The following is a 25,713-nucleotide window of genomic DNA, read 5'->3' on the forward strand; positions in this document are numbered from 1 at the left end:
TAGCTTCATCGCATGTCCCTTAGTCCTAGTATTTTTGGAACAAGTGAATAAGCAATTCACATCTACCCTTTGCACTCCACTCAGTACTTTATAGATCTCTATCATATCACCCCTGAGCTGTCTGTTCCCCAAGCTGAAGAACCCCAGCCTTTCCTCATAAGGAAGTCATCCCATCCCTTTTATCATTTTTGTTGTCTTTCTCTGTACCTTTTCTAATTCCATTACATATCTTTTTTTGAGATAAGATGACCAGAACTGCACACAGTATTCAAGGTGCGGCCGTACCATAGAGCGATATAAGGGCATTATAACATTTTCATCTTTGTTTTCCATTCCTTTCTGGATAATTCCTAACATTCTATTTGCTTTCTTAGCCACCGCCCTAAACTGAGCAGAGGGTTTTTGTGAACTGAAAACAGTTTTAGTCGGTGAAACCTCAGAGCTCATTTTTTTTCCTAATATTGAAAACCATAAATCAGCACCTGACTGAATTAAAATCTGAAGAACGTGGAAGATGGTCAACCATTTTTCTATTTAATTTTAAATCTGTTAAATTTTTATACACTTTAACTTCCCTATGTTGTCTCTCTTGATTATGGGGCCCCTTTTACAAAGCTGTGGTAGCGAGTCCCGTACAGCGAATGCAATGCAGTCCAAAAGAATTGAAAAGGCTGTGTCACATTTGCTGCACCGTGGCTTTGTAAAACAGGCCCTAAGTCTTTAACTGTACGAGACATTTTAAAATCTCCTAGAGCTATACAGTGTCATACTTGAGAGAGAGTTGTGACATTAACCCCATCAGTTTTTCTACCTGTTCTATTAATGGACTGGGAGGACAATAAATTTAGAGCTATACATTCTATTTCACATGGATTAATAACAGGGATTTCAACAAAATCAAAACTTTCTTTATAAACCAAACCTAACTCCCCACCCTTTTTAAAATGCCTGGACTTATTGAGACATACATCATTATCAGGACACAGGCAAGAGTGATGGATACAGAATCCCCCTTTACAAGCCAAGTTTCTGTTAAACAAAAAGAGTTTGATTCTATAAACAGGTGTCCTGATTGCAGGCAACAGTAGGCAGACAATTGGGACGCACATTAAAAAAACAAAACCCTGAGGCAGGATGCTTATACCATAGGCGTTTGTCGCAGATGAGGGAGATGTGTCAGGACACTTAAGCTTACCCACAGCCAGGTGTGATTTCACCTGGAAGTGGCTTTGGGTAGGCTTAAGCGGCCCTAGGGGTCTCCCTAGGGCCACAACAGTCGCCTGAAATGTAGGCCAGCAAAATGCTGACCTACATTTCAAATAGACGCGGAACCTCAATATCCCGTGAACCTTAAAAAACCCTGACCCCCTCCCCCATGCTACAGGCTCCCACCCCGCACCCATAGGTCTACCCCGGCACCCCCCCCCTCCTCATAGGAGAAAGTCCGGCTGGAGGGATGCTTACACCCTCCAGTTAGCAGGCCCACCACTCCAAAACGGTGGGCCTTCCCCTTCCTGGTGCATTCTGGGATGCACCGGGGAAGGGCTTAAGGCCCTGATTGGCTCAGATACCTAAGGCTCCTCCCATAGAAGGGGCTTAGGCATCTGGGCCACTTGAAGTCTTAAACCTCCTTCCCAGTGCATTCTGGGATGCACTCCATGCACTGGGATTGGCCTAAGACCCTGATTGACCAGATACCATAGGGGGATTCCCTTGCCATGATCAGCTGATGGCAACAGATCCCTCGATCAGGCAGGTGTGATTGTCTAACCAGCACCTCTGACATGGGCGCTGGTTAGAGAATCAAGGCAATTAGGCAGGGTTAGGGCTGATGTGATTCTATATACGATTCCCAGTTCTCTCTTAAGCAGCTGCCAAGACTGGCATCCTATACAAAATCTGCCCCAAAAAGTCTGCTTTAAGATTCAATCGCTAACACTTTTTTTTTTTTTTTAATTTTAAGAGTGAACTGCTTGTACATTAAGAAGTCCTCCTTTCAAACTTCTACTATTATATTTTTAATTAACACTGTGGGTTGGTTGCCTTCCAGAAATCCAAAGTAAATTCTATTTCCTTCAAAGTATTATAGAGCTCCAACATGGGAGAATAAGTTATGTTAAGACATGTAAAGAAGTATTACTAGGACAGAAAATGGAAATCCTAATTTAGGCCAGACCTTATCAACTGCAAGTCAGCTAGGAGTGGAGTGGTCCTGGAAGCCCTTCAAAAGTTATTTATGAAATAATGAGTGGAAGAGACCAGTCATGGTAAAGCTAAACTGGATCACTGGCCTTGTGTGAAGGAAAAACTTAGGATTTAAAAATCACTGTACTGTAATGTTAGAAGCTAACCTGTACTAAGACTAAGTTTTTAGACTCAGGAGAGCTGTCTCAAGTTGATGAATAATAGTGTTGAGTTGGTATTATTGGGATTCAAAGAGCTAAAGAAACTCATGGTCAGCAATAAAAGGGAATATTGAGAAAGAAATCTATGTGAAATGCAATTAGTAAAAGTAAAAGAATGGAGAGATCAATATGTTTCTTGAAGAAGGTGGCAGAAATGACAAGAGCAAAGAGGTTAACAATAGCAAGACAGAAGCCTAAGAGGACAAGCAGAATTAGAAGAAAAATAAACAGAGTTAGGGACGGTGGTTTAAAAAATTAAAAAAGTCCAAATGGAAGAGAAAAACTGCTAAATGTATAGAAGACAACATCTTCTTTGAATAAACAAGGGAGGAAATGGAATATGTAAAGAGCACAAATGACAAACTGCAGAAATCTTCAATGAGTTCTGCTTTGGATTTAGAGCTGATAGAGAAAACATATAGTAGCACAATAAGTGATGACAGATAAAGACTGCACCTAGAGCCACACCTTCCACTCTGTACAGGTCACAATCATTCATGAGGAGCCTAAAGACACACCACATTCAAATATCAGTTAGAAGGACAAGACCTGTAAACTCTAGCACTATAATAAAACCCTAAGCCGCGCATGCGCACTCCCACCTGCGTGCACCCGTTTTCTGTGAGCTGTTGGGCACCGCAGGTAGAAGTGCGCATGCGCACGAAGCTCTCTCTCTCCCTCCCCCCACCCCCCGAGGTGGATTTCGGCCGCTGCGGCTGTCGGCGGCCCGAGGCGGAGGTTGGCCGCGGTGGCCGAGCCCGAACAGCATTTAAAAATAAAACAGCCAAGTTTTTAAAGGATGGCTTTTCAAACCCCCACCGCCACCGCTGTACCTTTTAAAACCCTCCCCCTCCCCAGCTTTATGGTTAAGGCCTGGCTTCTTCGGGCAGCAGCAGCAGCGTTTAAAATTTGCTGCTGTTGCTGGCTTCAGGCCTTCCTCTCTGGCGGGTCCTGCCTACTTCATGTTTTCATGAAGACAGGACCCGCCAGAGAGGAAGACCTGAAGCCGGCAACAGCAATTAATTATAAATGCTGCTGCTGCTACCTGATGAAGTTGAAGGAGGAAAGGGAGCAGAGGGGGAGAGAATGGTAGGGCATGGAGGTAAGGAGGAAGGTATGGGGGGGAAGGAAAATGCTGCACAGGGAAGTGGGGTGGGAGGGAAATGCTGCAGCACACGGAAATGGAGGGGCAGAAAAAGGAAGGGAGGTATACTGCTGGGCAGGGGGTGCAGGAAAAAGGGGTTGATGGACAGGGGAAGAGGTGCTGATGGACAGGGGGGTGCAGAAAAATGAAGGCAGGCCTACTGATGGACAGGGGGAGCAAGAAGGAGGTGATGATGGACAGGGGGAGGTAAAACCAAGGGAGAAGGGCTGCTGCAGGATAAGGTGAGCAGTGATGGGGTGGTGGAGGACACAGGGGAGGTAAAAAGGGAGAATGAACAGGGGGAGCAGGCAAGGGGTGGTGGTGGACAGCCAAGGAAAAAAAAAAAAGAAAGAAAGGCAGACAGAAATACAGAAAGCGGCTAAAGAGAGAGAAAAAAAAAATAAAGACAGACACACACACATATATTCTAGCACCTGTTAATGTAATGGGCTATAAGACTAGTATATATATACACACACACACAAGGAGTATATATAAAGATCTAGGAGTAATAATTTCAGATGACCTCTTTAGCCATTCCATAAACTAAAGCAAGTGCTAGAGTTGTCAATATATAAGATGGAAACAGAAACATGATAGCAAATAAAGGCCAAATGGCCCATCCAGTCTGCCCATCCGCAGCATCCATTATACCCTCCTTTCCCTAAGATACCATGTACCCGCCCCATGCTTTCTTGAATTCAGACACAGTCTTTGTCTCCGTCACCTCTACTGGGAAATTATATATACACACACATACATACATACAAGTTCAATGAGTAAGACATAACAAACAAAGACATGCGGATTGAGAGGGAGGTGAGAGCAAAATACATTGAGATTAAAAAATAAATATAAAAGGGTGATAAATGAGGAGGGGAAAACTATAAAGGAGGGGATAGCGCTTCTTAAAAGCAGTTGGTGTTCATGATTGTGAACGGAATAAGAAGGTTAGGGAAGTTGTTCATTCTTAGGTTAGAAATCCGTCCCTAAATAAAAGATTTTTTAATCTGGTCTTGAATTTGTCCACTGCCTCTTCTTTCAGCAATCTTTTGTAATCTCTTTTTCCTTACTTTCTCAGCTACTACTTTTGAGAACCAAAGTGGCCTTCTTCTCCTCTTACTTTTCTTACAAAACGGTTTCTTACCCTTACAAATAGCTCCTTTCAGTTTTGCCCACTGCTTTTCTACTTTTTTTCAGATGTTCCCATCCAGACAATTCCTTTTTTAAAGTTTAGAACCTTCACTTTCAAATGAACCCTCTCTACAGCTGTCTTAATATTAAATCACACCATACATGTCTTCTACTGAGTCTTAGGTAACTACCTAGGCCCGGGAGAAAAGGGTAAGTACTGGCTTCAACCATTCAAATATCACACTCAAGCAGAATTTCTCCAAGTCAATAATAGTCTTTATTCTGACCTCAGGGTCAAAAGGGTATGGCAAAAGCAAAACTCAATCAGCTCTTCACAGGAAGAAAACAGTTCTCAAAATAAAGTAAAAAAAAAAAAAAAAAGAAAACTATGCCTCTGGCAAACAGTACAGCTTCCAATTCCAGTTCTAGTCTAGCACTACAATATTGGCTCCTCAGCATTCCTTACATGAAGACCTGGACCTCAGTCCTGACCAGTGTTCCCGCTAAGTTGCGCTGGCCTGCGCTCGCGCACAAAATATTACATCGCAGCGCACAAGTTTCTCTTCACAGCGCACACACGCGTCGCAAAGGTAAGGGGAGGTAAGGTAAGGGGACGCATAGGGGGGATTGCACTTCCCCACAATTGCCATGCTTCGGTTCCTCTTCTTCCTTCCTTCCTCCCCCCCCGCGGGACCCTGCGGCACCATCAACTCTTACTCCCTCTAATGTCGGCCCTGCAGCTCCAGACTTCCTCGCACCTTCTCCCCTCCCCCTTTGGATCGCTATTATTTTAAATGTTATAGCCGCGGAGCTGTATCCATCAGTGGAGATGTCTAACCTCGGCCTGCCCCAGAACTCTTACTGCAACAGTGACTTCCTGTTCCTGCCTAGACGGGCGGCTGCTGCAGTAAGAGTTCCGGGGCAGGCCGAGGTTAGACATCTCCACTGATGGATACAGCTCCGCGGCTATAACAGCTCCTGCAGCTCTGCACTTCCCCACAATTGCCATGCTTCGGTTCCTCTTCTTCCTTCCTTCCTCCCCCCCCCCCCCCGCGGCACCATCAACTCTTATTCCCTCTAATGTCGGCCCTGCAGCTCCAGACTTCCTCGCACCTTCTCCCCTCCCCCTTTGGATCGCTATTATTTTAAATGTTATAGCCGCGGAGCTGTATCCATCAGTGGAGATGTCTAACCTCGGCCTGCCCCGGAACTCTTACTGCAGCAGCCGCCCGTCTAGGCAGGAACAGGAAGTCACTGTTGCAGTAAGAGTTCCGGGGCAGGCCGAGGTTAGACATCTCCACTGATGGATACAGCTCCGCGGCTATAACATTTAAAATAATAGCGATCCAAAGGGGGAGGGGAGAAGGTGCGAGGAAGTCTGGAGCTGCAGGGCCGACATTAGAGGGAGTAAGAGTTGATGGTGCCGCAGGGTCCCGCGGGGGGGGGGGGGAGGAAGGAAGGAAGAAGAGGAACCGAAGCATGGCAATTGTGGGGAAGTGCAGAGCTGCAGGGAAGAGTGTTGCGGTACCCAGCTGGAGGGAGAAGGAAGATGAGGGAGGGAATTAAAGGAGATGCCAGGGCTTGGAGCGTAGGAGGAAGGTATGCCAGTCTAAGGGAAAAGGAAGGGGGAGATGTGAGAGCATGGAGGGGGAGCGAAAGATGGAAGAAAAGGAAAGGAGAGAGATGCCAGAGAATCAGGGAAGGGGAGATACCAGACTATGAGGAGAGGTGTGGGAGAGGGAAGGCGAGGAGAGAGATGCCAGACCAATGGGGTGAAAGGAGAGATGGAAGGGGGAGGCATACAGTTTCTGGAAGGGGCATAGAAGGAGAGAAGATGCCATATAGGGGAAGAGAGACGGCAGACAGTGGATGGAAGGAAGAGAGTTACAAGAAGATGAGGAAAGGAGAAACCACAGAAGACAAAGGTAGAAAAAAATTTCTATTTATTTATTGCTTTAGGAGACATGTGTCACTGTTTCTGTGAAGCATTGTATGCAGAGTCCAGCTTCTTGCTGGTTCAATTTAACCTTTGTCTATGTATTTTTATTTTATCCCCCCTTTTACAAAACTGTGAAGCGTTTTTAGCACCAGCCTTGGTGGTAGCAGCTCTGATGCTCAGAATTTTATGAGCATCAGAGCTGTTACCTCCGTAGCTAAAATCCACACTACAGTTTTGTAAAAGAGGGAGGGGTTAGTTTGTGATTACATATTCCTTACTAGGCGAAGGTGTTTTCTGTGTTCTGTGTGTTTTCTGTTAGGATTGACGGTGTAGGATTGATCTGTGCTGGTCTGGCTTGTTTAGTTTTACAATGGGTGTATTGATGTACTGCTCACTGCAATATGTAAGATGCTGCCTTTTCCTAGGTACTCATGTGTGACGTGTGGTTTGTTACTAAAAATCATGTTTTTCTTACAGATGGGGGGGGTGCCAAAAAATGATGGGCCCCGGATGTTACATATGCTAGGTACGCCACTGTATGTAAAGATACCAGAAAGCTGGCGTAGCAAAAACTTCTAAGTTTTGAGTATTTAACCCTCCCACAATCTCACGGGCACTCGTTTCAAGTTTATTGAGATTTTGATTTAAACGCAATATCAAATATTTTCAATGCGTATAACAAAAATAAATTTGGGGAAATAAATAAAACCGCTAAGCTGCGCTGGCGCACAAAATATTACATCGCAGCGCACACGTTTCTCGTCACAGCGCACAATCGGAAGAGGCGTACGGCAGATGGCAGGGCGGCGAGAGGAGAATCGGGCGAGTTGGCTCATAACTTGCTGGCGCCCGATATTTTTGGCTCACGGTGAAAAAAGTTTGCTCACAACACCCGCCCGCTTAGAGGGAACACTGGTCCTGACTGCAGGTAGTTACAACCAAACATGCATTTTGTCTTCCCTGAGACCATCCACTCTGGCTCAGACTTCAAAACATATTGGCTTTCTGGAAACAAAAACTTCCTTCCCTGTGACTGATTATTTAAAAGCAGGAACAAGGGTTTTACAGCACAAGGGTTTTATCCCCAGCAGCAGACAGTATTGAACATTTTCTCTGAGGCACGAAACAGTAGGGAAGTCACTATAGCACATATTGGTAGGCAGCACAGCTGAACGGGATTCTGTGATTGCTTCTTCACCATGGCAAACACAGTGAGTTTTCAGCATACAAAAACATTCACTCTATCTTAATGCCTTTTGGCTCAAGCTAAGCATACAGTTAGCAGCTTGCAAAAAAAACCAGGTAAGTAATTACTTCTTAGCCAGAAATAATGGCCACCAAAACACAAAGCATATACTGAAAGGAATAAAACATCAGCTGTCTCACAGCTACTCACTGCCTCAGTTAATTTCCATGAGCTCTGGAACATGAAGGATAAAGTACAGCAACTGTCTTCTACTTCCTGCATAGGCCAATCTAATACCTCAGAGTCTGCCTTCTCTCTCCAAGGCTCCTGCCTTGCTTCATCCTGCTGGAGTGTATCTGCAACAGTCGCTCCTCACTTCCTTTCCTGCTTCATTCAGCCTGCCTTTAACCAGCCCAAAGCCACTCCCCTTCAGCCTGTAGAGGGGGATGGGCTTTAGTTTCACTGTAGGCTATCTCAGCTCAAGCTTCCCCTATCTGCTTTGCCTTAATTTTACAGGGACAGCCACCTTGGCTCTAGCTGCCCTAGCTGAAATGCTAACAGGATGCAAATTCTGTTATTCCGCATGCTCTTGATCCAGATCACCACTGCTTTTATAATATGGACAAGGGAGGTCAGACTCAAATTGGTCACTAGAGCTGATCTGGTCAGCTCTTCTGCACAGGATCTTCTTGGCAGTGCTAGGTGCAAAACCAGCACGGGTTCTTGGGTTGTCACAATTGGCACTAAACATCCTCATACACCCTTTGGTAATTACCCACATCGATTATTGCAACTCTTAAGGTATTTGCATGAAAGACATTTAACATTTACAGCTAAGTCAGAACACTGTCAACAAACTAAACACTGGAAAGAAGAAATTTGATCATGTCACATCCCTGCTAAAATCGGCACACTCCAGGGATTCAAGACAAAGTTAGACAACTTCCTGCTAGACCAGAACGTACGCAGGTAAGGCTAGACTCAGTTACTGCTCTGGTCCTTTACCTAAGGGTCACTGCGGGAGTGGACTGCTGGGCACGATGGATCACTGGTCTGACCCAGCAGCGGCAATTCTTATCTAATATAATAAAACCCTAAGCACGCATGCGCACTGTGTTACCTGCATGTTCTGTTTTCCGTGAGCTGTAGGTCTCCAGCAGGTAGGAGTGCGCATGCGCGCTTAGGGTTCTGTTTTCCATCCTGTTGTTTGGTCTGGCCTGCTCCCTGCTCACCTTGCCGTACTGTATTTTTAAGTTGAAAGACGCAGCGGTGGCTCCTCTCACGATCCCCGCCTGCGTCGGATTGGGAGGGAAGGAAAAAATGCTGCTACACAGGGAAATGGAGGGGAAGGGAATGCTGCTTCGGCTTCTGCACAGGGAAGTGTGGGGGGGGGAGGGAAAAAATGCTGCTGCACAGGGAAATGGAGGGAAAGGGAATGCTGCAGTTGCTGCACAGGGAAGTAGGGAGGGAGATAGAAAGAAAGGAAGAAAGACACAGGGGCAGGGAGAGAGACAGAAACACAGACAGACAAAGGGGGCCAGGGAGTGAGACAGACAGAAAGAAAAAGACAGGGATAGGGAGAGAGACAGAAAGAAAAAGACAGGAGTAGGGAGAGAGACAGATAGAAAGACAGACATATAATCTAGCACCTGTTAATGTAACGGGCTTAAAGACTAGTGTTCTTATGTTCTTTTTGAAGGTGCGGCCTCCAGAATTGTACACAATATTCTAAATGATGTCTTTGAGTTTTCTATAGAGGCAGTTTTGGGACTGAGCCAATCTCAAATTGCACAGATCTCCTCAATAGGTAACAAAGCATTTGGGGGTCTTTTACTAAGGGGTGCTATCCAATTTAGCACGCCCATTATATTCCATGGATGTGTTAGCGTTTAGCACGCGCTAAATCGGCTACCGCACCTTAGCAGTAAGTTCATGAACATAACCACTGTAAATGAAGTGAAACTATTAGGAAAAAAAAAAAAAGTCAGCAGGGGATAAGGGCAGGTGCACCGAAAGCAAGTGTGAAATGTTACTCTTTTTTAAATTTTTCTGTAAATCAAACTGACGAGTTTAAAGAAACTGGTTAGATAAGTAGTTTATAAATTTTCCTAACATACAGGCTGTTCCCACTTTGAAAATATTTAAAATTCAGTATTTCGCAGTTGTCTCCTAAGCTGTTGATGTTTCAGAATATACTTAATAAATATGCATAAGACAGATTAACATACATTAGGGGTAAATACTATAAATGGCGCTAAAAGCTAGGCTCAAAACAGAACAAGGCAATCAACCCCATGACAAATGTACAATGAGAACAATAAGCTGGGAAGGAAACAAACACATCAGCCTGGGATAAAAAAATGAGTTAGTAAAAGCAAATAAAAACTATAAAACAGTTAATGTCTCTATTGATTTCTTCAAGATCCGACATGGTCCGCGTTTCGGCTTCAAGGCAGAAGCCTGCCTCAGAAGTATCTTTGATGTTCGAGTACTTAATGCAAAAGGATTGGACTTTCAGAAAAGAATGATACCGTGAGATGCCAAAGTAACAAGCACTCATCAAAAACGTTTCGCTCGTATGGTTACACTGCCGCGCGAGAAAAACTGTACCATTTAGATCATTACAACTCCATGCTCCTCATCTCTCTCAACCTTTCCACCACATTTGATACTGTAGATCATTCCCTCCTCCTTCGAAGAACAGAATTCAATGGAATTACAGACCAAGTTCTCACCTGGCTTCAATCATGTTTTTCATATCGGCAATCCAAGGTTTTGTTCAAAAACTCTTCTTCGGATGCCTTCACTTATCAAAATGGGGTTCCCCAAGGTTCTATCCTTTCGCCTCTTATGTTCAACATTTTCCTGTCTCCTCTTCTTACCCTCTGCCAATCCATTGGTTTCTCAGCCTTTGCTTATGCTGATGATATTCAATTATTACACCCACTCAATCCAGAAAACATTAACGAAATTACAGAGATTAACAATAAACTAAATCAAATCAGGCTATGGTTAAATGAGAATATGTTAGCTTTAATCATTTCAAAAACACAAACCATGATCTTCCCCTGGAAAGAGGGAATCTCGCTATGTGCCCCGTTCTAGATGATGTTTCTTCAATAAAAATACTAGGAGTTATGTTCGACAAAAAACTCAAATACCACGAACACATTAGCACAGTAGTCAAATCCTGTTTTTTCAAGCTTAAATTGATTTGGTCTATTTCCAAATTTCTAGAGCCAAAGTCACTGAACATCCTGGTCTACTCAATGGTCATTGCAAAGTTAGACTACTGCAATAGCTTACTCACAGGAGCCGCCCAGAAAGAACTGAGACGCCTCCAAATAATTCAAAACATGGCCAAACTCATAACTAAAGCTAGGAAATATGATCACGTGACCCCCCCTTGCTCCGAAAGGTTCACTGGTTGCCAATCAAACACTAGATCTCATATAAAATATCCCTATTAATTTTTAAAACAAAGCAAACAAAAGCGCCCCAATTTATAGACAAATATTTGATCCCCTATGAGCAGTCCTGCATCCTTAGATCTTCTGACTGTAAATTACTCACTGTTCCTTCTCTGCGCATAATAGGGACTAAATGGCATGATATCTCTTCAGTGGTTGCCCCCCCCCCCCCCCAAACTGTAGAATACTCTTTCAACCCCAGTAAGAGAAGAAAATAATCTAAACCACTTTAAAGGCCAAATTAAGAGCCATTTATTTAAGGATGCTTTCAACATTTAAGCCCTTCAAAGTTCCTTTTTAGTCATTCATTCAAAGTAACATAGTAGATGACGGCAGATAAAGACCCAAATGGTCCATCTAGTTTGCCTAACCTGATTCAATCTAAAAATTTGTTGTTGGTTTTCATCTTCTTAGCTATTTCTGGGCAAGAATCCAAAGCTCTGCCCGGTACTGTTCTTAGGTTCCAACTCCAGCCCATCTACACCATCCCAGCCATTGAAACCCTCCCCAACCCATCCTCCACCAAACGGCCATATACAGACACAGACCATGCAAGTCTGCCCAGCCCTGGCCTTAGTTCTTCAATATTTACTATTATTTTCTGATTCTAGATCCTTTCAGTGCCCCCTTTCCTATCATTCTTATCTTATTTGTTTCCTATCCTATTTCAATTGTATTTCATCGTCACTTCCCTTTTGTTTCCTGCATAACTAGTCAAGAACATCTAATACATGACTTACAGTGTAAATCATGTATTCAAGTTTTATTTTAATTTGATGAATCGCTTATTTAACTTTACTATTAGATGTTCTTGACTAGTTACGCCATTTGATTCATGTTGGTTTTGACTTATTGGCATTCTTTAATTTTTATCTGTTTTCCCCATATTTTAATCTGTATCTCGCTTAGAAGTCAGATAAGCGACATTATCAAATTTTAAGAAAAACTTGAAACTTGTACAAAGTGAAAAAGTTAAGCACCAAAAAAACCTGGTTCTTAAGCTACTATTCTATAATGCAGGGGTAGGGAACTCTGGTCCTCGAGAGCCGTATTCCAGTCGGGTTTTCAGGATTTCCCCAATGACTATGCATTGAAAGCAGTGCATGCAAATAGATCTCATGCATAGTCATTGGGGAAATCCTGAAACCCGACTGGAATACGGCGCTCGAGGACCAGAATTCCCTACCCCTGCTATAATGGCTGAGTTGTGTGCCGACTAGAGCGACGCTTAACATGATTCTACAAGCGTGCATATCTTTTATAGAATTGCGCTAAGCATCTGTATGTCGCATAATGTTTAGGCACACCCATTTAGGCCAGCTAAAACCAGGCCTAAATACCTGCACTTAAGTTATGTGTGAATTGGGCATTGTGCATAACTTTGAGGAATGTCCATGGTCCGCTCCTGGCCATGCCCCTTTTTCAAATTTGCATACTGCAACTGGTGCATATTTTTTTTATAGAATCATGCTCTCCAAGTTCTGCACATAACATTTTACTTTTTACTGACTGGAATTATATTTTATTTTTTCAGGTTTGTTTTTATTTTATTATCTTGCTAATTTTTACTGAATTCTTATAGTACTTTTTTCTCATGCTAAATTTGATCTGTTTTTTTTTAATTCATACTGAATAAATTTTATTTATACTGTACCTTTTCTCTCTCAGGTTTTTTGCCGCAGATTGTGATCCGAGAAGTTTTTGTCCCCGTTTTATTATCTTTCTTTCGTATATATATGCTTCATACCAATTACTTCTTGGCACTTAGCTTATATTGAGACCCCAGTTTGGGACAGATAGGGAAATTTCATGCGCCTTAACACTTGACACAAATGGTTTTAGCAATTATTAATGCTAAAATTTTCTCCTCTTTGTTGTATCTACTTTTCTGTAACCCCATTGAACCAAAAGACATTTTGCGGTATATAAATAAAGACTTATGTTATATTATGACTTTTAATTAGTGCCAATTATACTCGTATAATACGTTTTACTCGTATGGCTACATTGTCATGCGAGAAAAGCAGCGTACAAGGTGAAAAAGTTAGGCATCAAAAAAACTGGCAGAAATGCATCCGTTTCAAGAGCGTCATCGTACGTTCACTGGGAACCAATTTCCTAATATAAGGACGGCAAATATCTAAGAAATAATGGGGTCCTTTTACTAAGGCGCCCTAGCCGTTTTAGCTCACGCTAAACACTAACGCGTCCATAGACTATAACGGACATGTTAGAGTTTAGCGTGTGCTGAAACGGCTAGCACGCCTTAGTAATAGGACCCCAATATGAAGCTGCATATTTGGGGGAAAAATTCAATTCAGACCATTGAAATGGAGTGAAGTCTAAACATTTTCTATCTGCAAGTAATGAAAAATTCTTGCCCTCAATTATTTATTAATGAAGCCAGATCTTGAGTTGTAAGAACATAAGTAGTGCCTCTGATGGGTCAGACCAGGGTCCATCAGTCCGCTCACACGGCGGCTCATCAGGTCCAGGACCTGTAAAGTAACCCTCTATCTATATCCTTCTATCCCCTTTTCCTTCAGGAAATCATCTTATCCCCACTTGAACCCCAATAATGTACTCTGTCCTATTACACCCTCTGGAAGCACATTCCAGGTGTCCACCACCCTTTGGGTGAAGAAGAACTTCCTAGCATTGATTCTGAATCTGTCCCCTCTTAATTTTTCCGAATGCCCTCTCGTTCTTGTATTTATCAAAAGTTTGAAGAATCTGTCCCTTTCCACTTTCTCCATGCCCTTCATGATCTTGTAAGTCTCTATCATGTCCCCTCTGAGTCTCCGCTTTTCCAGGGAAAAGAGCCCCAGTTTCTCTAATCTTTCAGCATATGAAAGGTTTTCCATACCTTACCATAGTTAATTGATAAAACAATTGGAACAGTTTCTTGGTATCCATAGAATTAGTTCCCATTACTAATAATACTTGAGTACCTGATTTGTAAACTGTTCTGAGCTCTTTTGGGAGAACAGGCTAAAAAAATCAAATCAAATCAATCAAATCAATAAATAAAATAAACTCCTCTCTCACCCCCTAATTATCAATGTATAATGGCACACCATTTTCCTCCAGGATATTTTATTCTGTTCAAATCTATCAGCTCTGCTTCAACTGTAATAGCTCATCATTAAACCACTTATTGCTAAGGTTTTCTTTTTTGACTTTACTAAATTTAGCATCTAGGCCATCCAAGACTCGCTCTCCTAGCCTGTTCCAGTTATTAAAGAATTATGAGAGATCCGTGGAAGGATCCACGGAAGTTTACTTCTCCCAGAATTTATTTATTTATTCAATATTCTATACCATTCTCCCAGAGGAGCTCAGAATGGTTTACATGAATTTATTCAGGTACTCAAGCATTTTTCCCTGTCTGTCCTGGTGAGCTCACAATCTTTCTTATGTATCTGGGGCAATGGGGGGATTAAGAGACTTGCCCAGGGTCACAAGGAGCAGTGTGGGTTTGAACCCACAACCTCTGGGTGCTGAGGATATAGCTCTAACCACTGTGCCACTCTCCCAAGAATTGAATCAGATCTATCCTATTCCTCATCTTAATATTTTTCATAACCTTAATTACTTTCTTCTTTGAACAATGTCAATTAATATTGGACTGTAAGGCATAGTGATCTGACCACAGGCCTGGACAACACAAAATATCATATATGCTAGCTAGTAAGCCAGCTGATTTCCATGAACGAGAGTAGACTGAAGCAAAGTCATACTATAATGCAAATTAGATAGAAAATAAAATGCCTCCTAGCAGCAAATACCGTGAGTGCAGTGAGCTTCTAGAAACAAAATCATAAAAACTCTTTGTCCTTAGGCCAACTACCTGGGGGAAAGTAAAAATATATAGAAGTCATAACATCTTCCAATGAATCACATCTTAGCTGACATGATAACATCTCCAACTCCACTAATATAAAACATTTGAACCACAAAAAAAACTTTTAAAAATTATAGCAAAATCCTCCTCCTCCTCTGTCCAGATAGTCTTTATTTTGTAATTGGCTGGACAAAATTCCTTAATATTAAGGACATCTTCAGAAAAGGTACACGTTTCAATTGGAAATACAAAACCAGGTTGACAATCTTCAAATCCAGTCTTTAATCAAGGCAGTCTTGTTTCCAACTGATCTAACATTCACGTAATAAGCAAGTATAGGAATGATATCAGAAGAGTCTGTACTTAGACTGTGAACCCACTATGGACAGAAAAAGTACCTGCATATAGTATATGTAAACCACTTTGATTATACACACAGAAAGGTGGTTTATCAAATCCATGATCCCCCCCTCTACTCCTTTACTCTTCCTAAAGGATGATATTTCAAGTCAATTCTTGAAAAGTTCCTGGTAATTGAAACGACGACGATTATAATCTTGGTCATATTACAGTTTTTATAGCACTCCAAACTCAGTCTCTAGTAGGACCTTGAGCCAGTGAATTTAACATGGTGTGATGCCATTAAAAAGTGTTGGAATAAAATTCAACACTAGTGTTGGGGGATCCCAAGTTAATATAAAAAAATGTATCAGCAGATAAAAAGGTAACCAGCAGATCTCCATATTATTGATAGGCTCGTCTCCAGCAAACTTACAAAATTAAGTAATTACCTTGACAATGGATATATGTCCAGTTGCGTACATCCAGAGAAATTCAAATCTTATTGCCCAGGAAATTGCAATCAGATGAATGATAAAATAAACAAAGTAAATGTTTTTTTTATATTGATAATAGACAAAAGAAACTAAAAAGGTCAATCGCTCTATGACCTCCTCTGTAGAACTCTCCAAAATGTTAGATTTGATCAGATTAGATCCATGCAAACCCTTCAGTTCTGCTGAGCCAGAGACACCTATAGGTAAAAGTACATGGTTTGTGCTAGCAGTTGCATGCTTTTCTGTGTGTACACTTCAGAGGAGAAAAAGCATCACTATTAATCGATGGACTTTGGAAAAAAAAAAGGCTTTTTTTGAAGCGAGCCCTACCATAATGCATCTTCCCCTCCCTCCACCTTTGTATTTTGATTTTCAATCTCAATGTATTTATTAACTTACCTTTTTTCTCCTCCCATCTCGTTTCCAGTATGTCAGTCTGTTTATGCCCCCTTTTTTATTATTATTTCTTCCCTTTATTTCTAAATTTTAGATATGTTTTATTTTTAATTTTAAACTCTTTTTTTTTAGACTCATTCAATTGTAAACTGTTTAGGTACCTGTTTGATAAACGGTATATCAAAGAATAAAGAATCACCTGTAATTCAAAGTATCACTTAAAATTCAGCAAGCAATACAAAGCCCTCGACAAAACAAATTAAACGCAAGAGCAAATCTCCGGAGGAATTAAAACCCCCAAAAGAAGAAACTAAAGACTGTGAAGGAGAATGAGCAGGTTCTGTGCACAGAAGGGATTAAAATGCAACTACATTCTGGATGAAATATAAATTAAAACTAAACTTCTGTCAATCTAACATCAGGATTGCTTCTCAAGATCTCCCTCAGTGCTTCATTTCAAACAAGTTCTTTATTATTAATCTAGGAAAGGCCAATACTCAGTCTATATGCCTTTATAAGTAAGATCCCGTGAGTGTATGAATGAAAAATGCATTATGGTAATTCTATTAGTTGTGTACCTATAAGAACCTCATTATGTGAAACTAGTATTATACATGCTCTGACCCCCCTCCGTTCAGCAAAATTCAACTCGAATTCTGAAGTTCAAACAGACTTTGAGCACAATACTTTAAAAGTTAAGAATTGTCTATCCCAGGGGTGCCCACACTTTTGGGGCTTGCGAGCTACTTTTAAAATGACCAAGTCAAAATGATCTACCAACAATAAAATTAAATGTTAATTATCATTCCTATTCCAGGGTTTTTCAAAGAGGTCAAAGCAGATGACTCTATGCACTATCACCTCAGTAACAACTATACAAAAATAAACAAATATACCCCCCTGGCCCCCTCCCTTTTTACTAAACCACGATAGCAGTTTTTAGAGCGCAGGGAGCTGCGCTGAATGCCCAGCGCTGGTCTCGATGCTCATAGGCTCCCTGCGCTAAAAAACACTATTGCGGTTTAGTAAAAGAGGACCTTAGTGTAAAATATAGACAGCAGATATAAATTCAGACACATTTTGATCACTAAATTTAAAATAAAATCATTTTTCCTACCTTGTCTGGTGATTTCATGAGTCTCTGGTTGCACTTTCTTCTTCTGACTGTGCATCCAATCTTTCTTCCTTTCTTTTAGCCTTTATGCTTCCTCTCCTCCAGACCTCATTCTCTCCCCCAACTTTTCCTTCCTCTCTCCCTGCCCTTTCTTTCTCTCTGCCTCCCTTTCTTTTTTTTCTGTTTCTCTTCTTTCCTTCTGTTTCCCTGTCTGCCCTTTTTCTTTCTTTCTCCCTGACCTCTCCCAAGCCATTGCCATCGGGGACCAGGACCCAAACCGCCACCAATAACAGGCTCGAAAGCCGATGCAGGCCCAACCTCTCCCTGCTTTGGCCGACCAGCATTCCTCTCCCCGACGTCAATTCTGCCGTGGGGAGAGGAAGGCTGATTGGCCCAAGATCGCGATCGACCTATTGGGGGAAATGCTGCCGGGTCCTGCCTTCGCGGAAACAGGAAGTAGGCAGGACCCGTCAGCAAGAAGAGCAAATGCTTCACTAACCTGTCTCCCGCCTTAGCCCATAGCGAACGCTTGCTTCAGGGCTCTCAACATGTGCGTGCCGGCTTCCCTTCTCCCCCCCCCCCGGACATAACTTCCGGTTTCGGAGGGAAGAGAAGGGAAGCCGGCACGCACACGTTAGAGCCACGGAGCATAAGTTCGCTACGGGCTGAAATCTCCAAGCCGTTTTTTTGGGTTTTTTTAATGTTCAGCAGCAGCGGCAGCAGCAGATGACAGCTGGGCGGACCGCCCAGCTAAAAGGCCCAAGGGAGAACACTGGAGAGGAAGACTGATCGGCCCGGTAGATCAGGACGGCAACACGAGTCTAACGATTGACTCGCGTTGCCTTCCTGAGCTACTGGTCGATCGCGATCGACGTGTTGGGCACCCCTGGTCTATCCAATTCCAACCGACTCAAACAGCTTTAATTCAAGATAACATGGTTTTCCAGCAGAGGATTGAAAATTTTGCTAATTATATGTGACAGTTGAACCTGAGACTTTTGGATTTCCCTACATTAACAGCTACTCCTAAAGAGCTATTTTATCAGTTCCCTATGGAATGATAACTGAGATATAATGAACAAAACATTTCTCCTTTGTGCAAGATATATTTAATTCCTAGGTCCCATATAGCTCAGGAACATTCTCAGAGATCTTTAGAGGAGGTTTCTTCATACAGCTTAAATATAATAGACATTCTAGAGAGTTTCTAGTTATTTTTTTGTCTTTTATCAATACAAAGAAGCTTTGCTGTGTTTCATTCATTTAATTGCCATTTTCTGGGTGATAAGATTTTAATCATTCAGGATATATGTAAATGGACACAAAGCAGAAGAAAAAAGTTCCTAAGCCGTCATCAGCAAGTGTTGGCCTTGGAGAGAAAATTTCAATTTAGATACTCCTACAAATGTGTTGTTTCGCTACAAAATAATATAATTAGGATTTCAGCGCATTGAACATTGTTCACATTACAGTATGGTCTAATTCTTTTTAGTTGCTGTAGTGCAAGTAAAGATTTCCGGATTATGGCGTTAACGTGGATTTCAAAGTTCAGTGAGGAGTCTAGAGCGATTCCTAAAACCTTGGTATATTTTTCTATCTTGAGGCTGATCAAACTTTTCATTCCTTATGCCTCTCTTCGGGCCCTGAGATCCGCTGATCAAAATCTATTGACTGTTCCGTGTCTCAAAGATCTTTTCTACACTCGAAACTCTATCTTCTCCTTCCCTCTGGAACGCAATGCCATCTCACCTTCAATCGGAAAACTTACTCGGCAAATTCAAAACCAAACTAAAAACCTTATTTCAAGACGCCTACCAAAATTCTGGATAAGACCCTTTTTCTTCCATCTTTAATTGTTAAAAACAACTGCTTTTATGAAGCGACCCCCCTCCCCTCCCCTATTCGTTCTCTCCCTTCCCCTTCCGACCTCCCTTTTATTTTGATTTTGACTTTGAGTCTTCCCCTCTCCCAGTGCCTATTGTATCAACTTTGTCCGTATCTTTGTCTTTGTCTGGTTTTTATGTTACTCTATTTTATTTTTATTTTTATTACTTTTTTAAACTCTAATTTTAACTGTTGTAAACCGTCCAGATATTTGTTTGATGGTCGGTATATCAAACTGTAAATAAACTTGGAAACAACTAGGGATGACTCTTGTCTCCACACAGATAAACAGAAGAAAAGGAGTGGCCCTCAAGGGGAACTTTTAAGTTTACCAGTTAAAGACCAGGAGGGGGTGTGCAGAAGAGAGACATGCCCCTCACCGTTACCTCACATCACAGTTTACAGGATTACTAAGATCGCTCCAGAGTAATGGATTCGAAATAAAAGATCTATTAGGTCAATTAATATTTGAAGATGCCTCATCTCTACTCCATTACTTTCAACGATCCTTACAGTTTCCAAAAGCGAACCAAGCTGATATTCAACCTGAAGGCATAACAAATCTGGGATATTCAGCACCAATCCATGCCCGGGCACCAGCACTGAATATTCAGGGTTAATTTGCATTACTTTGGTTGCCAATCTTCTCTCTTTACCACCAATCATGGCTCACCTGGTCTCCAGGGGTACGTTGCTGTTGAGCACCCAGCTGTCCTGAAGTTGCACCGACTCTGGGGTTGTGGCCAGGTCATTGGGTACAGGAGGTGGTGCGTGGATCTGATTCCTCCGGTTCGTGAGAGAGTTCCTGTTCAGGGAGTTGGCAGAGGAATGGTGATGGGACAGCGTGTGGTTGTGAGGGGGCGGCAAAGGTGGCCTCAACGTGGACTGACTGTGATGGTTTGGAGGGCCTAAAAAAAGACATAAATAAACAAATTTGTTTATATATTTTTCTCTTTTCTAATGGTTTAGAAAAAAAGATGAGGTAAAGATGAAATTCAGCTGCTTGTTTCATAGCTTCCAGGCTAATAATTCAATTGACTAAGAGAGGGAAAGAGCATTAATTAAGACTCTATAACATATTTTCATTTTTCAGTTCTCATTTTGGAGGAGAAAGAGCATAATATTCTAAGGTCATTCTATAGGTAAGATTCTGCTTTCTGACCCGTAACAAAATTGCTCAGATCTGCAGTTAAACTGACTTGCAGACAATCTTTCTACATGTAAGGCAACTGATCCCAAACACAGGCTTTATGAATTCATCAATCCTAAAATCGAACATGTCAATAAAATATTTTTCTGTGTGTAAAGTGCTCAGATCTGCAAACCTTCATGCTTTAATTATGAAATAAGCAGAGCTCGCTGACCGGGACCGGGACCGTCACCACCCTTCTACCGTCCCGTCCCGCACCTTTCCATATAAGACAAGCAAGTGTTAGGGAACTAATTTGTACACAGAGACGATTAGAATGTCGAGTGTATCTGTAATTTTACAATCAAATACACTAGGTAAAGGATGTGTATCAACAAAATAAATATAAGTGCCACCACAAGTTGATACTAATTGATATATGACCTAAATGGAGGAAAAAATATCTCAGAATCACCTTTTGGGGATCATGGATTTCTCACCCCAAAAATTGTACAGTGATGAATCTCAATCATTGATCAAAAACGTCTATCCTATCCTATGAAAATAAATTCATATTTTTTTAAAAATTTTATTTTCTGGTGTTATTTAATTTCATGTAGAATGAATTGAACACTTATCTGAAAAGTGATTTTCAACAGATCAACCAGATACGTGCACTCGTTTCTTGATAAAGCCCGGATATTAGGGAGAAACGGGACCGGTCGGATTAGTATCATATTGAGCACTTTCACTGTGTCCAGCATGTAGTCGGATATAGCAACGATTTTCTTGCCGTTTTGGGTATTCTACCCTTGTATGAAGACACTTTGATTTACCATCATTTTCAGATAAGTGTTCAATTCATTCTACTGCTGGCATCAGTAACATTGATTTATTTATACTATGATAAATTAAATAATATAAAAAAAATATATGACATTAAATAACACAAGAAAATTATAAGAAATACATGAAATTAAATAACAGAAGAAAATAAAATTTAAAAAAGATAATAATTTATTTTCATAGGATAGGATGGAGGTTTTTGATCAATGACTGAGATTCATCACCGTACAATTTTGGGGGTGAGAAATCCATGATCCCCAAAAGGTGATTCTGAGATCTTTTTTCCTCCATTTAGGTCATATATCAATTAGTATCAACTTGTGGTGGCACTTATATCTGTAATTTTACCCAAACATTTATGCATCTGTTCCTCGGAGGCAGTTTACCTGCCCCCCCATTCTGTGGTTGGATGGCTAAGTGGAATGTAGGCTTTCCACCAAAACTTGATATTGCAAAATTATTAGCTCATAGGAGGACAAATGGTTATACAAAATAAAACTCACTGCCAGATGAGTCCATGCCATCCTCAAGCCAGGGTAATGGGGAATAGGAATTTATACTTATTAATTAATGCTATGAGCCTAAGGGGCCCTATGTCGAGCAGCAGCGCCATAGTGGAGCCACGCATTGCGCAGGATAAGACAATGGCAATCCACCCCTTTACTCCAATGTAGCCATGGGTCAGTGGCTGACTCGAAGGCATTGTTGTAGCTCAGGGAAAAGATCTGTCCCCTCCTTTGCTAACGCATAGTGTGGGTTCTAGCGCCAGCCGCGGCAGTAACTGCTCCAACGCTCATAGAAATTCTGTGCCCGTCTGAGCACTTATCGTCACTGCTGGTGCTAAAACCTGTGCTCCATCTTTGTAAAAGAGGGAGCATTTGTTGCTTTTACAGCTGGTTTGTTGGAAGCGCTTATGTGCAGCGAAATATTGGATTGTAACGAATCTTCACAACATTAAAGCAGTGGCGGAGTGGAAGAGGCAAATTTAAAACATAGCGCCTGCAAAATCAGTGCATGCAGTCAGGGAAATCATTTACCTCTGAAAATTGCACACATTCAGGCCTACTGCTTAATACATACAACACCTTTCTCAAATTTATTTGCAATGCTTTTCAAAACCAATACCTGCAATCCCGACTCAGCTCCATGCTCAGTGGAGGTGAAAGTGTGACCATAATGAGATGAAACACATCCGTTTACAGGCAGACATTCTGGGTGATTTTCAAAGAAATAACCTACTCGTATGAACACGCTTCAAATCACAAATCAATGATGAAATAAGAATTCTTCAAACTTTCAAAAACCACAAGAACGAGAGGGCATTCGGAAAAGCTGAGAGAGGACGTATTCAAAACCAATGCTAGGAAGTTTTTCTTCACCCAGAGGGTGGTGGACACCTGGAATGCGCTTCCAGAGGGCGTGGTAGGACAGAGTAGGGTATTAGGGTTCAAGAAGGGATTGGACAATTTTCTGAAGGAAAAGGGGATAGAGGGGTATAGATAGAGGACTACTACACAAGTTCTGGACCTGTTGGACCGCCGCACAAGCGGACTGCTGGGCACGATGGACCTCTGGTCTGACCCAGCAGAGGCACTTCTTATATTCTTATGTTCTACCACATGAGAAGGAAAAGCCTAAGAGTAACTGAGAGCTCACTATTAGCTGTTACTTGTAGAGCACAGGAGGTTTTTTTTATGCCAGTGATGAAATTATCCCATAATTTCCAACTCCTGTGAGTGAATTCACCAATTGGTTTGTGATTTGAAGAGAGTGTTGGCTATTTATCTAGATTTCTCTTCTGTCCTTTGATATATTGTTGTAGTGTGGTACAAAACAAGAGATTGGTTACATGACATCACTCAGATACCAACTATCCTTTCACTCTCATTTTTAATTCATTTCTGTAAGTTCAACCACACCAAGAATTATACAGATGACACAAAGAGCCCCTATGTACTAACCAGAGTTAAAACCGGCATGGTAGTCTGAGTTCTATGTTGGTTTTAACACCGGGCTGATCATTCTCAAAAGGTCGACTAAAATTAGAACATAAGAATTGCCAAACTGAGACAGACCGAAGGTCCATCAAGCACAGCATCCTGCTTCCAACAGAGGCCAACCCAGATCCCAAATGCCTAGCTAAATCCCAATTAGTAAAACAGATTTTATGTTGCTTATCCTAGGAATAAGCAGTGGATTTCCCCAAGCTATCTCAATCATGGCTTATGGACTTCTCTTAGGAAATTAGCCAAACCTTTTTTAAATCTCGCTAAGCTAACTGATTTCACCACGTTCTCTGGCAACGACTTCCAGAGATGATGGGAAGATGCAAGCTAAAAAGCGATTCTATAACGGACTTGTGCCCTCAACTGCTGTCATAGAATACAAATGGAAGTCCACATTTACACGCCAACCTTTAGACGCGAGCACTTACTCCAGCCGAATGATTGGAGTAAATGCTCCTAGGTCTATGCTCTGGAATTTGAGTGCAGAACTTAAAGAATCCTAAGTGCAGTTATGTGGTTAAGTGTCAATTAGCATCAATTAAAACCAATTATACCAATAATTGGTTAACCAGATTAGCATCCAATTATTAAATTATGTTACACATGAAACTGACTGTATTCTATAAATTGCACATGAAAAGATAGGTGCTAATTGCAAATTTGGACACGCAGCTGTAAAATTAGGAGGCAGCTATATATTTTTATAATTTATTTTATATCCCATCCTTCCTAGAGAGCTCAATGTGTTACAAGATAACATACATAATAATTGAACAAAAATGAGATACAGAAAACTAAGGCAATAGAGGCTACAGAGATATTTATCCAATATGATTGTCAACATCACTTAGCAATTCCAGAGATAAGTTAGTTTCACATATAATATCTTAAAGCATTCGCAGAGAGAATTTAGGTCAACATACATGAGGAATACAACATTAGTTTGGGAGTTATATACTGGATGGTCACTTAAAGAATGAAAATTATGGTTAGATGCTCTGGTAGTTTGTTAATTAGTGATGATATGTGGATTGTCCTGTACTGGTCAGGCTTTCACAACATAAGAACATAAGAAAAGCCTTACTGGGTCAGACCAATGGCCCATCAAGCCCAGTAGCCCATTCTCACAGTGGCCAATCCTGGTCATTAGTACCTGGCCAAAATCTAAGGTGTTGCAATATTTCATTCTACCAATACAGGGCAAGCAGTGGCTTCCCCCATGTCTTTCTCAATAACAGACTATGGACTTTTCCTCCTGGAACATGTCCAAACATTTCTTAAAACCAGCTACGCTATCCGCTCTTAACACATCCTCTGGCAACGCGTTCCATAGCTTAACTATTCTCTGAGTGGAAAAAAAAAATTCCTCCTATTGGTTTTAAAAGTATTTCCATGTAACTTCATCGAGTGTCCCCTAGTCTTTGTAATTTTTGACAGAGTGAAAAATCGATCCCTTGTACCCGTTCTACTCCACTCAGGATTTTGTAGACTTCAATCATATCTCTTTTCCAAGCTGAAGAGCCCTAACCGTTTTAGTCTTTCCTCATACGAAAGGAGCTCCATTCCCTTTACCATCTTGGTCGCTCTTCTTTGAAGCAGAAGGCCGCCGCATGAGCGGACTGCTGGTCACGATGGACCACTGGTCTGACCCAGCAGCAGCAATTCTTATGTTCTTATGAACCTTTTCTAGTGATGCTATATCTTTCTTGAGACTAGAATTGAATGCAGTACTCCAAATGAGGTCCACCATGGATTTATACAGGGGCATTATGACATTCTTAGTCTTGTTAACCATCCCTTTTTTAAGAATTCCCAGCATCCTGTTTGCTTTTTTGGCCGCAGCCACACATTGGGCAGAAGGTTTCGTCTTATTATCTACAATGATATCCAGATCCTTTTCTTGGGCGCAAACCCCCAAGGTGGACCCTAGCATCCGGTAACTGTGATTCATCACTTTGCATTTGTCCCCTTTAAATTTCATCTGCCACTTGGACGCCCAGTCTTCCAATTTCCTAAGGTCCGCCTGCAATTTTTCACAATCCGCATGCGTTTTAACAACTTTGAACAGTTTAGTGTCATCTGCAAATTTAATCACCTCACCCGTCGTTCCAATTTCCAGTTCATTTATAAATAAGTTAAATAGCACCGGTCCCAGTACAGATCCCTGCACAATTAATGAGATGAAGAGTGTTGCTTTTTGCCCAAATTGAAATAGATGGTTAGCAGGTAGAATCTCCCTGTCTCCCTAAAATAATAAGCTCCCTGCTAAACTGTGATCAGGTTGATTTATCCAGGTAACTCCTTTGAATAACTTGTCCTCTTTATCATCTGCTATGCCAGGTGTTCATGGAGACTATACATTAAACCGTACTGCAAAAGC

At 41.6% G+C, this 25,713-nt stretch overlaps 1 protein-coding gene across 4 annotated transcripts in view; it reads right to left on the reverse strand.

The window, feature by feature from the left end:
- TENM2 (teneurin transmembrane protein 2) overlaps window positions 1–25,713 on the reverse strand; it is a 1,365,678-nt gene that overhangs the window by 513,192 nt on the left and 826,773 nt on the right. For 3 of the 4 annotated variants that reach the window (XM_033927365.1, XM_033927364.1, XM_033927366.1), the window contains one exon: window positions 20,026–20,260. In XM_033927365.1, the coding sequence (XP_033783256.1) occupies window positions 20,026–20,260 (235 nt within the window). Of the gene's footprint in view, window positions 1–8,105; window positions 8,166–20,025; window positions 20,261–25,713 lie in introns of those variants that run through there. The other variant, XM_033927367.1, reaches the window with a different exon arrangement.

The sequence above is a fragment of the Geotrypetes seraphini genome, chromosome 18 (assembly GCF_902459505.1).
Source record: "Geotrypetes seraphini chromosome 18, aGeoSer1.1, whole genome shotgun sequence".
Classification (NCBI taxonomy): Eukaryota; Metazoa; Chordata; class Amphibia; order Gymnophiona; family Dermophiidae; genus Geotrypetes; species Geotrypetes seraphini.